General features: G+C 35.6%; 1 protein-coding gene across 1 annotated transcript in view; it reads left to right on the plus strand.

Annotated features, from left to right (window-relative positions):
- Nucleotides 1-16,729, plus strand: part of NEB (nebulin) — a 131,956-nt gene that overhangs the window by 20,055 nt on the left and 95,172 nt on the right. Inside the window, exons 18-33 of the mRNA XM_059820707.1 lie at nucleotides 704-1,015; nucleotides 2,203-2,409; nucleotides 2,638-2,742; nucleotides 3,802-3,909; nucleotides 4,830-5,141; nucleotides 6,608-6,814; nucleotides 7,545-7,649; nucleotides 7,814-7,921; nucleotides 8,315-8,626; nucleotides 9,375-9,581; nucleotides 11,118-11,222; nucleotides 12,103-12,210; nucleotides 13,694-14,005; nucleotides 14,150-14,356; nucleotides 14,827-14,931; nucleotides 15,827-15,934. Of these exons, the coding sequence (XP_059676690.1) occupies nucleotides 704-1,015; nucleotides 2,203-2,409; nucleotides 2,638-2,742; nucleotides 3,802-3,909; nucleotides 4,830-5,141; nucleotides 6,608-6,814; nucleotides 7,545-7,649; nucleotides 7,814-7,921; nucleotides 8,315-8,626; nucleotides 9,375-9,581; nucleotides 11,118-11,222; nucleotides 12,103-12,210; nucleotides 13,694-14,005; nucleotides 14,150-14,356; nucleotides 14,827-14,931; nucleotides 15,827-15,934 (2,928 nt within the window). The remainder of the gene's footprint in view (nucleotides 1-703; nucleotides 1,016-2,202; nucleotides 2,410-2,637; nucleotides 2,743-3,801; nucleotides 3,910-4,829; nucleotides 5,142-6,607; nucleotides 6,815-7,544; nucleotides 7,650-7,813; nucleotides 7,922-8,314; nucleotides 8,627-9,374; nucleotides 9,582-11,117; nucleotides 11,223-12,102; nucleotides 12,211-13,693; nucleotides 14,006-14,149; nucleotides 14,357-14,826; nucleotides 14,932-15,826; nucleotides 15,935-16,729) is intronic.

The following is a 16,729-nucleotide window of genomic DNA, read 5'->3' on the forward strand; positions in this document are numbered from 1 at the left end:
AGAGATTCTTATTCTTTCCCAAAGGCTTAGTTTGTGTAGAACTTGTTTTATTCTCATCTTGTTTGCATTAGATAGGCAAATGCTATTGCACTGTGTTTCTTAACCCACTTTTCACAGGAGAAATGAAGTCAGTAGTTCTTGCAGTCATTCTGTGACAAATTTCCAGAAAATACACTACATTAGCACCTTTTTACACACCACGAGACAATATGTGCTAAGGGTGCTTTTGGTTATACAGTGGAGTATGTCTTAGACATGAATCAGAAGGCCTTATAGTGCAAACGATATAAAGTGGGATATGTTTCAGTGGTTTCATATAACTAGAGGAAGCTGTCCAGTCATATTCCATTTGTTTGCTGTTGCTTTCAAATGACTGAGAAGGATTGACTCAATTATTCTGATATTTTTCGTACACCTTTCCACACAGGAATGCTTAGGAAACGTTTTCCCTTCCTTACAAGAGAAGCTAACATTGATAAATCTTATTGTGGTGCGTGTAACCTCTTGTGTACAGGTGAAGCAAGAAAAGCTAATGTATGTACAGTCACTGAGTGTGCCATTTAGGAGAGCTTATCTTTTTGAACTGCTTGCAGCTTCTTTTTCCAATGAAAGATGTGAGAGTTTTTGTTTTCTTTTCTTTTGCATTAGTGTGGACATCAATAGCCATGCCACAGTACATTTGATCTCTTTCCTCTGTTTCCAGTATAAATATAAAGAAGCATATGAAAAGGCTAAAGGAAAACAGGTTGGTTTCAGAAGCCTGCAAGATGACCCTAAGCTTGTCCACTACATGAATGTAGCAAAGATTCAGTCTGAGCGTGAGTACAAGAAGGACTATGAGAAGACCAAGACTAACTATCATACACCTCCTGACATGTACAGTATCCAGGCTGCTAAACAGTCTCAGGATGTAGCTTCTAATGCCCACTACAAAAATCTGATCCATCACTACACTTATCTGCCAGATGCCATGGATGTTGAGCTTGCAAAGAACATGATGCAAATTCAGAGTGATGTAAGTATTTCAATGATTGCAATTTCATGGATGTTATCCTGCACACTGTGAAAAATAAAATACGAGTTTATATTCAATGAAAATTGCCATTAGTGTATGGGAATGGTTTGTTTTTCTTATGTTTTGGGGAAGATCGTTAGAAGTTTTATCATCTGATGGTGACATTTAGAAATACCAAAATCCAGGTGAGTTCTACTCAATAGGATTTTGGTGCTGGCATGTCAGTGGAGAGCAAACTTCTGGAATATTGAATTCAAATGAACTTCTTTTTCACATTTCCTCAGAAAACTTTATTTTGCAACTAACAAAATTTTGTTTCATTCTTTAAGACTTCTTTTAAGTTGTCTTGCTTTGTCTTCACGTGACATAGATATGATAGTGTAGTTGGAATGTTATTAACTATTTAGGATGAAGGGGTGGACAAAATGTAAATATTGATATTATTAGAAATACGTTCTGGAGATCTCTAGCATAGGACATCTCTCCTAGGACCTTCTTGGTCAGATACAGAGTTTCAAATGGTTGACTGAGCATACATGGGTGCACTCTGCACCTCTTTGTATACTGTGAAGTTTGACTCTGTATGGGTCCCTGTGGAGGACCACTCATTTTAGAGTTAGAACATGGAATTGCATTCAGACTGTGCATTAACCCTGTCTGAATGTTTATATGGGATAACCTTGTGCATATTTTGTAGCCAGGATAAATTTTTCGCTTGCAGTCTGTGAATTCTGCATATTTTACTGTAGAGGGAACTATAGGAAGAAAAACAAAAATTGAGCCTCTGCTCTGTGGACCTTTGTATAAGGCCAAGTCTCACAGAGTCTGCTGAAACACAGAACAAATTAAACCATGTTAAACGGTTGCCATATGGTAGTTTAGAAGTTACTAAGAATTGAAGGTTGGTGAAATTTTTCACACAGGTAGAAGAAAAGGAAGTTTAGTAAATACTGAAGGGATATTACAGTTTATACGTAATGAATCATGAATCAAAAATACAATAGCTCATTTTCTTCCTTATGAAATCACAGAGACGCATAACAAATATCTGTTGTTCCCTTCAAGAATTTAAAAATATTTCCTGCTAATGTAGAACAGACTAGGTAGACTATGTGATTATTGTTTTAAACAGAATGATTACAGTTCTGTGGGAAAATCTTGGACCATGTTGGCTTTCTCTCCTTCAGAATGCATACAAACAAGAGTATAACAACTGGTTCAAGGGTATTGGATGGAGTCCTCTCGGTTCTCTCGATGTTGAAAAAGCTAAGAAGGCTGGAGATGCATTAAATGAAAAGAAATACCGTCAGCACCCAGACACCATCAAATTTACAAGTATACCAGATTCAATACCAATGGTTTTAGCTCAGCACAACACCAAGCAACTGAGTGATGTAAGAAATTTTTCATTATTAATGCAATATAGTGATTTTATTTTTTACCATATTTACGATTTATATGTTACTGTCCGATGTTCCATCTAAAAAACCCTTTAAATTTTAAAAATAGTAAAATTGCAATTTTTGTTAAGAATTAAACATTGTTGCATTGTCTCTATTTGTTAACACTAATATTACCTACCTTGTATTTGTCAACAAGTATTTGTTTATTTTTCCTTGCAGGTAACATATAAGCAAGAAGGTGAAAAAGTAAAACACAAATACACCCTGGATCCTGATGTTCCTCAGTTTATTCAAGCCAGGGTCAATGCCTTCAATTTGAGTGATGTAAGCATATAACCAATAGTTTGTTCAATAATATATTTGTTTGTCATTTACTTAATAGAAAAAGCCCTTTTATTTATTCGTGCTATGATATTGAATATAGAAATGCACAAGCTCTGAATTCAGCTAAACGTTTATTTCTAGACGTCAATGAGTTTTGTGCTTGGTAAGCAAATTTTTAAACTGAGCACTCATGAATATAAACACATTTCAGTGCTTTATTGCCAAACTACTTGGATAGATGGAATGAAAAAAACAGCATCACTTATTCAAATTCCTATAGATTTGGAGACTTATGTCACCTACTTTTATATAAAACACATTGCGTAGGCAAGCAGTACAAGTTCTCTGTATGTTGCTTCCTGCTGCTGGGCTTTCAAAGAAAATTAACTCATCCAGTGGAAAGATAGTAATGCCTTTTTCTGCCATTCAGCTACTAGTCTGCCTGCCTTCAATCACTTCTTGCATCCATCCAACACCATAAAGATCTCCACTGGTAGTATCAATTTTATTGCCTTCGTGATATTAAAATTTTTGGTGGTATTATCAGACCTCCAGGAACTAGGCAAAAGCTGACATCACCTTTAATCCCACCCTGCAGAAAGCCTTGAAATACTATTAGTCTGTCCAGATGCTAACTGCTAACAGAAAATCAGCTGGACTACTTTCTTCAGTCCCTTAAGACCACAAGGCCTGATTTTGAAGCTAAGAGGAAAAAAATTCTGAAGGTTCAGTCAAGTGAAAAAGGGGCTTGCTCAAGCAAAGACAAGAATGCCACTGATAGAGTTGTTCCACATAAAAACTGCAAAAAATGCTTATGGAGTTAATGATTTAGCTACATGAATTAAACTGATTATCTTGAAGGACTCTCCTAGCTTTGTAGTAGATTTATTTATCATAATATAACTGCAGTTTGTGTACAGGTTAACATTTTTCCTTGCAATTGCACAGACTGAACTGAATATTTTGATTCCTATAACTATAATAAAAATATAGGCTTAAACAACTTTGTTAAAATTGCTACTCATAACATTGCAAACTTATACCTTTTTTCCCTATAAGGCTAACTACAAAGCAGACTGGAAAAAAACCATTGCCAAAGGATATGATCTGAAACCAGATGCCATTCCTATTATTGCTGCTAAAGCTTCTCGAAATATTGCAAGTGATGTAAGTATGATTTACATAAAGTAGAATACATACAGCTACTGCGTTACAGCTTCCTGTAGCATATTATGCTATAGAGCATATGCTATATACATATAATGCTATAGAGACACTTAGCTCTGAGAATTGAAACTCGTGTGATACTGTGAAATAGCAAGTGAATTCAGATGTTTACATGAAGCTCTGAAAAAAACTTGTTTCTTTGGAAATGCATCGTAACGTGTGTGAATACTGGTGAGCTGGGGCTGTTTGTTGTATGTGCTTCAAGTATTGTTACTTACTAAGTATCCTTTGTTATAATTTACCTATGCTGTATTCTTAATTGCTGCAGACCTGTTCTTCTACTTGTCTGACATTCACAAGCTGTACAGAAATGTGGCTGTTTTCAGGCAGCTACATCAACTGTAAACAGTAAAGCTTGGTGTGTCCTCTGACACAAGCTATGAAAGGGGATTTGGAACGCAGAAATAAATTCACTAACTTTAGCAAAAGGCTGCAGATGACTTCCATTCCCCACTTAAACATGCCTTCCTCCAGTAGCTGAACACTGTGATATCCTGTTGTTTGGTAGTCTTGGTCTTTTCAATAATATATTATCATGCTAGTCTTTTAATTAAAAGCTGAATGTTCCTGGGACTTAGAAGTCTATGGCAGTAAAATACAGTATGGCAGAGGCAATGGCGAGGGAGGGCATGTAACTGCATATCTACGTTTAGATCTATACCGGGGTCAAGACAAGCTGAGAAATCCAGTGATCCTCTTCTTTTTTTGAACTAAATAACCCTGTGCTGTCTGAAAAACAATTTTTGAGTTTATAGAATGAACTGCAGTTGTTAAAATACTAAGTTTCAAAGTATTAAAATTATCAAAAGTATGTTTTCTCTTTCCAAAGTGGGTAAGGTTTTCTTTTCCTTTGTCTCTAGTACAAGTACAAGGAATCATATGAGAAAGATAAAGGCAAACAGGTTGGATACCGTAGCCTGCAGGATGATCCTAAACTTGTTCATTACATGAATGTGGCCAAAATGCAATCAGATCGTGAATACAAGAAGGATTATGAAGTCACCAAGACCAAATATCATACTCCTTTGGATATGTTCAGTGTGACGGCTGCCAAGAAAGCCCAGGAAGCAGTTACAAACGCTGGCTATAAACAGCCAATTCACAATTATACACTCTTGCCTGATTCTGTGAATCTGGAGCTATCAAGAAATGTGATGCAACTTCAGAGTGATGTATGTAACGATTAATCAGCTTGTTTTTTTCTTCCCACTATTAACCTATTAAGGCTAAATAATGAACTATATTGGATTAACAGTAGATTGAGATGTAAATGCCTGGTCTGGAACCCTCTATTTTCCAAAGATTATCAGAATTATGTGTAGCTGATAAGTTCTAGGGAACTTACCTAGCAAGTAACAACTTTCTTTGTATCTCTACCTATTTGGCTAATTCTCAGCAAATGAACGTGTTTTTCTAATTTGTGTATTTTTGTAGTTGGATTTGTAATTACAATGTGTTATTATTGTGATAATTATTTGTATTGTCAGAGATTGTAGGTTATGTACAGAGTCTAAATTCTACTATACTGTATTTAATTTTACTGAAAATATACATTATGTATGTTTGTATTATACCTAGGGATTTGAGATTTATTTATTTTGTTTGCTTTTCCTTCCTGTCTTTATCTGCCAACAGATGCATATGATAAGGATTCATAAAAAAGCTGTGTAGTTTCCATTAAGTTTTGTGAGTCGTTTCCGGGTTTTTTTCACTGGTGTAACTTTAGGGTCTGCTTGTTTATCCAGAAAGTATTTAGTTTAATCTGCATTATTTAACAGTCTTCTGACAAATTTGAAATTCCCAAAAACATTAATAATCTGATTCTTCAGATTCTAAGCATTGTTTGGAGAGGACAATGTGCATGTTCCCGTTGGCCAACAGATAGAGGATCTGACCTTTAGATACTGTTCTTTTCAAATACAGAAATTTTAATCTCAAGTTTTTTGCTTCTCTACTGTATTTTTACGTACCTTGCTGAGTTGGCTGAGCTTGCTTGGCTGTCTAACTCAGGGTGTTTGCAAGGAGAGAAGCGTGGTACTTCAGGACAAATTTTGCCCTGTATACACATTCTATGAAAGTATGTGGTCTTCTTCTCAGACTCTGATATTCTCCCTGTTACTTCTAACACTGCAGTTCCGCAACAGGTTTTATTTTCACAACATTTTTGTACCTTTGTCTGTTTTAAAAGCCATGTTATAAAGTGTGATTAAATAGGAACGGTGTCTATTCAAGATTGTGCAGAACCAGGCCATTAAGCAGAAGTTGTTGAAACAATTTCTCTGAATTAATTCTACTGTGAAGTGAGTCTACTAACAAGAGTGTCATTTAAAAATTGTTATATTTTTGTCAGATTTTCTCCTTTACCACTCAAAATTTGTTCTAAGGTCTGTGCATTTGGTTTGTAGTGTGAGTTCCATACACTGGTTTAGTGAAAAGAATTTCTTTATCCCTAACACATAAATAGTTGTTAATGTTGTGCTAAGAATTTGGAAAACAATAGCAGTTATAGCAGGCTTGTCTAAATTTTCCTTCAAAAATGAATGACCAGGAGAAGTTTTAAGGCCTTACTTGTCTTATATATATGGGCATTCTAATTTTCTTTGTCTCACTGTGGTTTTCCTTGTTTATTTTTTAAAAGAATGTGTACAAAGCAGACTTTAATAACTGGTTGAGAGGAGTTGGCTGGATACCAATTCAGTCACTAGATGTAGAAAAAGCCAAAAAAGCTACAGAGATTCTCAGTGAAAAGAAGTATCGCCAGCACCCAGACAAGCTGAAGTATTCTATTACGATGGATGCAATGGAACAAGTGCTAGCTAAGCAAAATGCGAAGACCATGAATAAGGTGAGAATTTGTTCAGATGATCATGACTGAGCCAGAGGTTGGGTCTTTGTCTTGCAAAATTGTGGGACAGGTGCATTCCCACTGAAGTCATTAGAATTTCAGCTGGGTGTAGTGGTTTGCTTGGTTAAGACTGGACACTAAGAGATGATGTAAGCCTCAGAGTGTATTCATAATTAAGGGGGTTTCATTTTCTGTTTATGAAGATTAAAGATTTCTCTTTTCTGTATGTGACTGAAGATGTCTTCTCCAGCTTTATAGTGCTTTGATAACCTTTGCCCTTTTTCTGCAGGAAGTAGTATTCATAATCAGTGAACTGAAAAAACCCTGAAATTCTGTCAGTTTTGTACAAGTTTCCTTGAAAAGTGGAGTTCTCTATATTTGCCCCTAGTTTTCTGGGACACCACTGTTTGCCATGGAAAGAGGATGTGTGGAAAAAAAATAATTTATGCTTTGCATTAAAGCAGGGAAGAATGCAGACTGAAAATTTTCATTTTCAATATTTATTAGTTATGAAAACATACTTTGCAAGTATGTTTTCTTAAAGAACTGAAGAAAGAGGAGGAATATAATATTGCCACTCGACAGTTATATTTGAGAAGATTATTTGTAGTGTTATGGAACTTTTCTGTACTGTAAAATATTATTTATTGCAAATGAGCAAAACAAAAGCAACCTCTTATTTTATGAGTGCAATGCCTTTTCAATGCTAAATATTACTTTGTAATTGCAGAGGCTCTACACCGATAAATGGAACAAAGAGAAGACCAGCATTCACGTTATGCCAGATACTCCAGAAATTCTGCAGTCTAGAGTGAACCAGATCACAATGAGTAATGTGAGTTACCGTGCTCGCAGTGGGCATTCAGTGTCTGCTGCATAGATCAAAAATTGGTGTAATTTTTATGTCTTTTTTGAAAATATTTGAATTCAGGTGTTAGGGTACTTCAGTAGTTCTGCCTTCATGATAGAGTACCTGTTCTCTTTTACATTTTAAATTAGAAACTTTACAAAGCTGGATGGGAGGAAGAAAAGAAGAAAGGTTATGATATGCAGCCAGATGCTATTCCAATAAAAGCAGCCAAAGCCTCCAGAGACATTGCAAGTGATGTAAGTTTGATTGCGTGTCAGTACTCAGAGTAGCTACAAAGACAGTCAGAACATTTTCAAAGTGGTCTGTTATGTGCAAATGTGTTTTTTCAAGCATCTTGAGTTGTCTAGGTTTCAATTATGTTTTTGACGGGATAAACCTTTGCAGTACTTTCTCTCAGTGGAATAACACTGAGTTGTGCTTTTTTGCTTTTTGCTCAGCAAGCTGCTGAGCTTCATGTGCCCATGTTCAATGGGCTACTTTGTAAGACTGAGTATGTTTAAACGACTAAACCTGAGATCTTGTGGTGAGAAAGAACAAGTCTTTTCTATGTTTTCAGAAATAAAATTGAGCTTAGCAGTGCATTTTTTTTGATTTAAGTTTTTGCTGTTCTTTTTCTTTCCTGCTGTCAGTATAAATACAAACTAGCCTACGAAAAAGAGAAAGGAAAGCATATTGGGTTCCGCAGCCTTGAAGACGACCCCAAGCTGGTGCACTTCATGCAGGTGGCTAAGATGCAATCTGATCGTGAATACAAAAAAGATTATGAGAAGGCAAAGACTAATTTCCATACTCCAGTTGACATGGTCAGTGTTGTGGCAGCCAAGAAAGCACAGGAAGTGGCTACAAATGCAAACTACAAAAGCTTGATCCATACCTACAATGTTTTGCCTGATGCTATGAGTCTTGAATTAGCCAAAAACATGATGCAGATACAAAGTGATGTAAGTGAGAGATTCTTCAACCTTTGCATTACGAACACAATGATGCTTAGTTTATGAAAGCGTACTGTAAGATAAATAGTACTATTTTCTTAGTGAAATTAGTTCAGTTATATACTGAAATGTAGTAAATGAAATGAGACCTTCAGCAATGATAGCCATTGTGTTTTTCTAAGACTCTGAAATACTAAATTACACCAATTGCTAAAGAATTTGGGCTCAGAAATAAGTAATTTTATGAATAAAGTAAAATGGGTATTTACTGCTTACATGTCCCATCAGACTCTTTGGGAGCAATACTGGTGTGCAGGCCAAGACAGTTTCACTCTTCATTAACAGTTTTATCTTGTACTTCCAAAAAGATATCTTTTCAGAAGGGGAAACCAGCTAAGTAGCTATATTGTCAGATTTTCTGGGATGTTTAACCTCTAGAGAAGAAGGCCTTTTTTTCTCAGTATAGTGGTTCGAGATAATCCTCTGCTTCAAGAGGGCCTTAGCATGTAATCTCATGCGAGCAATCTATATACATCATGAGGAGGATTTGAACACTGTGTGAAAGGCAGAGTAATAAAATAGACACCACTGTAACAAATGTATTTCTAAATAAACCTTGAATGCATCTTGATACTGTTTCTTTTTAGAGTAAGTGCATTCAAAATCTAATATTAATTAAACACAGAAAGAAGTGTCTATGATTTATGGACTTTTTCATGCATCTGATTATTTTATTTTATTTTCTTCCTGCTTCCAGAATCAATACAGAGCAGAATATGATGAAAGTATGAAAGGTGTTGGATGGATGCCACTGGGCTCCCTGGAAGCTGAGAAGAACAAAAAAGCGATGGAAATTGTTAGTGAAAAGAAGTATCGCCAGCATCCAGACAAGTTGAAGTATTCTGTTCCTATGGATTCCATGAACATGGTCTTAGCTTTAAATAATGCTAAGATCATGGATGAGGTAAAAAAGTGTTCTTCGAAATTCATTTAAGTTTGCAGAAGTGAGAAACAAGTTATACCTGATGTAGTAGTCAATCTTATGTACGCATAGCTTTGGAAATTGTCAATTTTGGCAGCTAATGAATGTGCTTGACTGTCACTGTATTTCATCTTAATAGACCTTTGCTATACCTGAAAGCAAAGCATGAGCCTAATATTTCTAAGAAATAAGTATAAAGGCAGACCTGGGCATCACATTTTATTAATAAAGTTTACCCAAGATAACTGATTATAGACTTTTAGCAAGTTAAATCTAGGGGCTAAAAATAGTGGAGTGATCCCTTTCGGAAATTGGATTTAAACTTTTAAATGTGTAGTCTCTTTCATCCAATGCCTGTTACGTTAATATGAAATTGCTGCATGATGTGAACGTTTTTATAATGAGATATTTATTTTCTGATTCTCCTGCTGAACTGAAGTAGTCCACTGGTGTTCTTTAGAAATGTCTGGAGTTCATGTGCATTGTAGTTACAGGGACCATCAGCATCTTATGTGCACTTTCCTTAGCTCTATTTCCTCTAAGAAAAGCTCTATTACCTCTCTCAACTAATACTTATTTTCCAGGAGATAAAATAATAGTCTTCCACCTCTAACAATTTTTTTTGTATACCTTCTGACTTGGCTTTTAGTTGTGGATTAACCCCAGTAGGCAGCTAAGCACCACACAGCCACTCGCTCACTTCCTCCCCTCCCCTTCAGTGGGATGTGGGAAGAGGAAAAGCAGAGTAGAAGCAGGAATACTTGTGGGTCAAGATACAAAATGTTTAATAAGCAAAGGAGAGATGGAAGAAAAGAAAAGAAGAGAAAAGAGAAAAGAGAAAAGAAGCTAAAGCAATCACTCACCACCTCCCATGGGTAGACTGACACCCAGCCAGTTCCCGAGCAAAAGATGTCTAGCCTCCCTAAACCCCCTCCTCTCTCTTTTTGTTTGCTGAGCATGACTTTATTATGCATGGAGTATGAGTTCATCTGCCTGTTTATGTCCCTTCCCAACCTCTTGCACACCCCCCAGTCTATTCACTGCAGGGGCAGAGAGAAACAGAGAAGGCCTTGATACTGTGCAAACACTGTTCAGCAACAGCTAAAACATTAGTGTGTTACCAGCATTGTTTTAGTCAGAAATCTAAAACGCAGCACTGTTCGAGCTGCTATGGGTTAACTCCATCCCAGCCAGACCCTGTAGTTTTCTGCTGTTCAATCTGCTTGAATACACTGCTGGGCAAGAGACAAGCAATAAAATACACTAGGAAGATTGGTATTTCTTCCACTCTTATTTTGGCCTTACACAATTAACTTCATAAGAGCTTCAATTATTGTCACACAATTAACTTCAATCCACATTGCTTTTAAGTGCTAAAATGAAAAGACACATGTTCCTACCAGGTTAGTAGTTGCATCATTGTAAAGACAGTTTGTATTTTAAATAGGAAATATTCTTTTAAATTGTTTTATTTAATTTTTTGGTTATGTTGACATCTCTTTTTTTCTATCCTTCCAGCACAAGTACAAACAAGCATGGGAAGAAGACAAAAAGAAAGTTCACATCACACCAGATATTCCACAGATTGCTTTAGCAAAAGCTAATGCATTTAATTTAAGTGATGTGAGTACTGTTTGTAAGACTAAGATGTTCCTTTTATGGTTTTTTTATTAGGAATGTGAGATGACAGCATACGACAGTCTCCCTAATTCTTACTTTGCTAACCTGTGTAATTTCACAAAAAGCTATTAATTTTCCTTTTCTCCACTTCCTTCCCCAAAATTAAATACCAAAAGCTGCCAAGAAAAAGCCATAGTATTTACAGTCAGATTATGAAGTGTTCATGTAGGTCATTAAGATGTAGCAGTTACTAACAAAATAGTAGAGTTTGAGTACTATCCATGTTTGTTACTTATTATTTTTAAAGTTATTATATTTAAAGTTATTTATTATTTTATTTCCCCATGCACAAAGTTTTGTACTAGATTTAAAATTCTTTCTTGCAGATTGAACCTATTCTTTCAGTAACAGATGATATTGTTAAATATCATATTTAATGTAAATATTGTTAACTGTTAATGAACAGTTGCTAAATCTGCATATGCTAAATTATTGTTTATAATTGTGCACATCTTTAATGTGCACAGAAATAGACATATTTATCTCATTTTTTTAAAAGCTGACATCCTTATAGATGTAACTTTTCACCAATATTTGTGCATGTGGAAAATAAATGCAATTTCTTGCTGATTTATTATAGGTTATTGTTACTAATTACAGTGCAGTCCAGCTGCACTGATGTATGAATACTAGGATTGGAGTTAATTTTGAAGGAGTATTAATCTCTCTGCATGCCTGAGTGCCTTAAACAACTGTTCAAGGAGTGTTAAACATATGAATAGTCTGTGTTTCAAGTTATCATATAAAATTAATAGAGTTTTATTTAAATAAGTGTGTTCTGTTTTACTTTTTTAAAGGATGTTTCTTTTCTTTCTTTTCACAGAAAATGTACAGACTTTCATTTGAAGAATCTAGGAAGAAAGGTTATGATCTCAGAGCTGATGCTATCCCTATTAAAGCTGCCAAAGCTTCTAGGGATATTGCTAGTGATGTAAGTTCTTGAAAGAAAAAATGATCCATTTCAGATATTGTAAAACATTCATTCCTTGACACAATTCAATTTCATATGCCTCTTTATTCTCTAGCTTGTAAATAATTCTGACATATTCGATATATATTCTAATACATTTTCTAACAGGGTTGAAGAACAATTTCTTTATGAGAAAGGTAAGGAGATATATGAGGGACTCTTAGAAAAAAAAAATAAGGCAGTTCATTCCTCAGTGTGATGGTGCTTGGATACTTTATAAATGTATGTTGTGTATTTGTAGTTCAGACAGAATGTTCAGAGATCATTCTTAGAAATATTTGAAAAGAACAGACACGGACTTAAATTATTTTTACTGATGTGATACAGTTATCTTTATTCCTTTGGTGAAAGTCCCATTAAATTTCTTGGTGCAGGGAATACAAGCTTCTAGAATCAGGACCATTCTGAAATCCTTTGTGTATCAGTGATGAGGGATTTGCTGTGGCAGGGGCAAATCCAGCCTGAGAGAGGGGTGAAGTTAGGGCCTAAAGACATGTTTTTTTTTTTTTTTTACAACGTAGGGGATGTTGCAGCCACTGCAAAGTCAAATTGCTCTGCCACTGCTCCAAGTCTGGGGGGAAGATATTTCCATTCTGATTTCTCTCCAAGCAGTAAGCAGTTAAGGAAAAAGGAATTGATACTTGGTCCGTGTAGTTCTATTGTCCAGGGTTGATTAGAGATTGAGGAAGGGATTAAGAATTTGAGCTATTGGTTTTATTAAACCAACAAATGCAAAAGGTCTTGGGAAGTGTCTTGAATTTTTTAATCATTTGAACAAGAGAACCTAACGGAAGTGATGATTAGATCTTTGATTTTATGGTTAGTCGTTAGATATGAACTCAAGTATTCTGAGTATGGTGCAGACTACCACGAAAATAGTTGCCTAAGCCGAGTATTGGAAGCAGGATAGCAATAGTAACAGAGAACTGTGTGGGTTAATGTACCCTGGTTCTAGTGTTTGTGAGAGCTCATCTTAGAGCTAATATGGATATCTCTAAACTATAGTGTGAAAAGGATAAAAAGTGCACTTTTTCCAAAGAACTGTCTTCAGCAAACCGGATCTTATGTGTTCTGTTGCCCTTTGCTTTCTGTCAGCATGTTTCATATTTTCATTGTGTCTTTTATAATGAGATTAGAATGCAATTGAACCCCAGGTTACATTGAACCTTATGCAGGAGCAGAATAAACTATTGTAAGGAAATTTCATTTATTAAGAAAGTGTTCTAAATATACTGCTTTTAAAAGGGACACTAGACATCTCTCTTGCTTTAGAGTGCACCCTAATAGTAGGTGGACAAAGCCACCACCTCTATATGCTTTGTGATGTTTTCTTAACAATGTAAAAATCTCATTTTAATCTAAGTTTGGGGTTTTTTTTCCTTACAAGATAGGAATTGCTTATTAAACAAATGAAGTACAATTAAAGTCTTTGTTCTCTTTACAGTATAAATACAAATTAGGTTATGAACAAGACAAGGGAAAACTTGTAGGCTTCCGCAGCCTTCAGGATGATCCCAAACTTGTCCATTATATGCAAGTGGCTAAGATGCAGTCTGATCGTGAATACAAGAAAGCTTATGAGACGAGCAAGACACATTACCAAACGCCTTCTGATACACTCAGCATCGTGGCAGCTAAGGAGGCACAAGATCGTGTAACCAATGCTAACTACAAACGACTGATTCACCAGTATATGCTTCTACCAGATGCAATGAGTTTAGAACTGTACAGAAACATGAATCAGATACAAAGTGATGTAAGTTTCTGTTTTCTTTCTGTCATTCACAGCTGTGATTTTTTTTTCTGTTTTTTCATTATGGCTGTGTTTTGGAAACAACGGAATTATTTTGTATGACCCATTTGTAAATTGTAGACTTTCCTTTTGTGTTCTATTTGGCAGAATGAGTACAAGCAGGATTACAATGAGTGGTTCAAGGGTATCGGTTGGAGTCCTGCTGGTTCTCTGGATGTGGAGAAATCTAAGAAAGCCACAGAAATTGCAAGTGATCGGAAATACCGCCAGCATCCCAGCATGTTCCCCTTTACAAAACAGAATGACGATATGGACATGGTCCTTGCAAAGCAGAATGCAAATATAATGAACAAAGTGAGTATTTATGGGGAAAACTGGGCAGACATTCACATAGAACCCATTTTAATAAACAGTCTATAAGTCTCTGTCACCTTTATGTAGCAATGTTTCCCTGGGAAAAACAACTGTCACTTACAGGTTCCTCTTTTTTCTTTTTTTTTTTTTAATGAAACACTCAGTTACTGATAAATAACATAGGTTAAATAAATCTTTTCTCATTTTTCTCATTGCTACCTCTCCAATCTCTATTGTTCTCATTCTTGTATAGAAATTACTGGCCTTGAAAATTTTGATAGTTGGACTTCATTAGAAGCAAGACTGGATCCTAATTCAGCTAATTCTGGATTAGGTCATTACATAGTAAAATGAATCTAAGTCATCACCTTAGTCTTTTTACCCATCCATATCCAAAGTGCGCAAATAGAAAGGTGAAAGTCATCTTTTGTCATTTATATTAACACATCTGATGTTACTTTTTTCAATAGCATGCTTATACTCAAGCTTGGGAGAAGGATAAAATTCAGGTTCATGTGATGCCAGATACACCAGATATTCTACAGGCAAAACAGAATAAGGCGAACTACAGTCAGGTAGAGTATTTTAATACTTTCTTTTACATTTTAAATTAATATCTACTTTCTTCAAATTTAAAGCTGCCTCCCATTTAAAAATACATAATTAATTTGCATTACTTAGAAGAAACAGAATGGGGATTTAGAACAGAGGCAAGAATTTTTATGAGTAATATTTTCAGAGTAGCAACAAGTACCATCTTCAGGCTAGCAAAATAACAGCCTAAATTACATTATAATAGATGGAAAATATAAGTCTTATTTTTGAAATCTAGATATGCGTAGTCCATACTGTATGCTTACCATAGAAATCAATCATGTTAAAAATTCCTTACTATAAAATTACAAGTTCATGGTGTATATTTTTAACTTAGCATGGGAAAAGAAATACATGCAGTGATTCTAACTTTTCTGTCAGCTTTCAAATACGAGAAAGTGACAATTGTGCCAGTATAAAATACTTAGGTTTTGCTTTGCATGATTGCTCAGAGGCAGATCTTTGTCTTGCAAGTGCTGGTACTTAAAAGCAACTGTGTACAAACTGAATTGACTGTTAAATGGCTACATTACAGTCTTATTAATTAAAGTTTTGTTAAGCCAATTGAAAAGTTTTCAGTTATCCCAGATGTATATATTTCAAATTCCCCAGATATGTTTCAAATCCCCAAGATTAGCTATAGTAGGAAGCTGCTGCAGTAAAGAAAAATTATTTAATCACTAGCCTAAGACTTGGAAGACTGTGTTCCTTGCTTATCAGTTTCCCATATCTCAGTTCCCATTCTAGTAGCCCTTCCCTAATAACTGAAGCCTGTGAGGTGACCAGAATTTGATAATATGGATCGTTAGCATATCTAAATAGAAGGTGACATACATATTACTAAGACTCTTTAATTAATATTGTTTTCAATTTTAGAAACTATACAAGCTTGGCTGGGAGGAAATGATAAAGAAAGGCTATGACCTCACACCTGAAGCCATTTCAGTGAAAGCTGCCAAAGCTTCAAGGGACATTGCAAGTGACGTAAGCAACATTTCTAACTCAATATGACATGCACTTTATCTAGTTGCTGTAACCTGCAGAGTGGCACTAGATCCAGATACACCTCTCTGCTAAGTTGTGGCTTGGAGTAAATAGCAGAATTGCCGACAAAACTCTTTCCTCATCTGTTCTTGTCAGCGAAGAAAACAATTTAAGAAGGGTTGCTCTGGCATCTTGACAATTCCAAAGATTGTGGTCCGTCCATGAAGTGGCTAGTCATACAAAGTTAGGAGTTGTCTGTTCTTTTGGATGTTACATCTTCAGAGCAGCAGCAAATTTGGTCCAATTAGCTGATCCCAGTGCCTATACTGAGAAATCCTCTTTGCAACTCTGACATAGACGTGGTGACGCATGTATTGCTGTTATCATCACTTGGTATGAATACAACGCCTGCATTTATGGAAGAGATTTTATTCGTCATAAGGAGATGTTTCCAATGCTTAAGCATCTGCTTTTTTCATTGCTAATTATTTTATTCATCAAAATATTTTGGCGTTTCAGCCTTTGGGAATTCTGAACAGTTTAACTATATGAATCAGATGGCACAGGAGACCATTCTTATAGCCATGCACTCTTCCTCTCCAGGGACTCTGTTCATTCCCAGGGAGAGCATTTACTGACAGCAAGTGATGCACATTAATCAAGGGGCTACTAAACTTTTACATGGGGTGCCAAACAAGTTGCTTACTTCATTGGTAATGAGAAACATTGAACTGAGTGAATATTTCGGTATTTTGCTTATATATTTTACCATTGTCCGTTTCTTACTGTAATTTC

This window comes from Gavia stellata, chromosome 8 (assembly GCF_030936135.1).
Source record: "Gavia stellata isolate bGavSte3 chromosome 8, bGavSte3.hap2, whole genome shotgun sequence".
Lineage (NCBI taxonomy): Eukaryota > Metazoa > Chordata > Aves > Gaviiformes > Gaviidae > Gavia > Gavia stellata.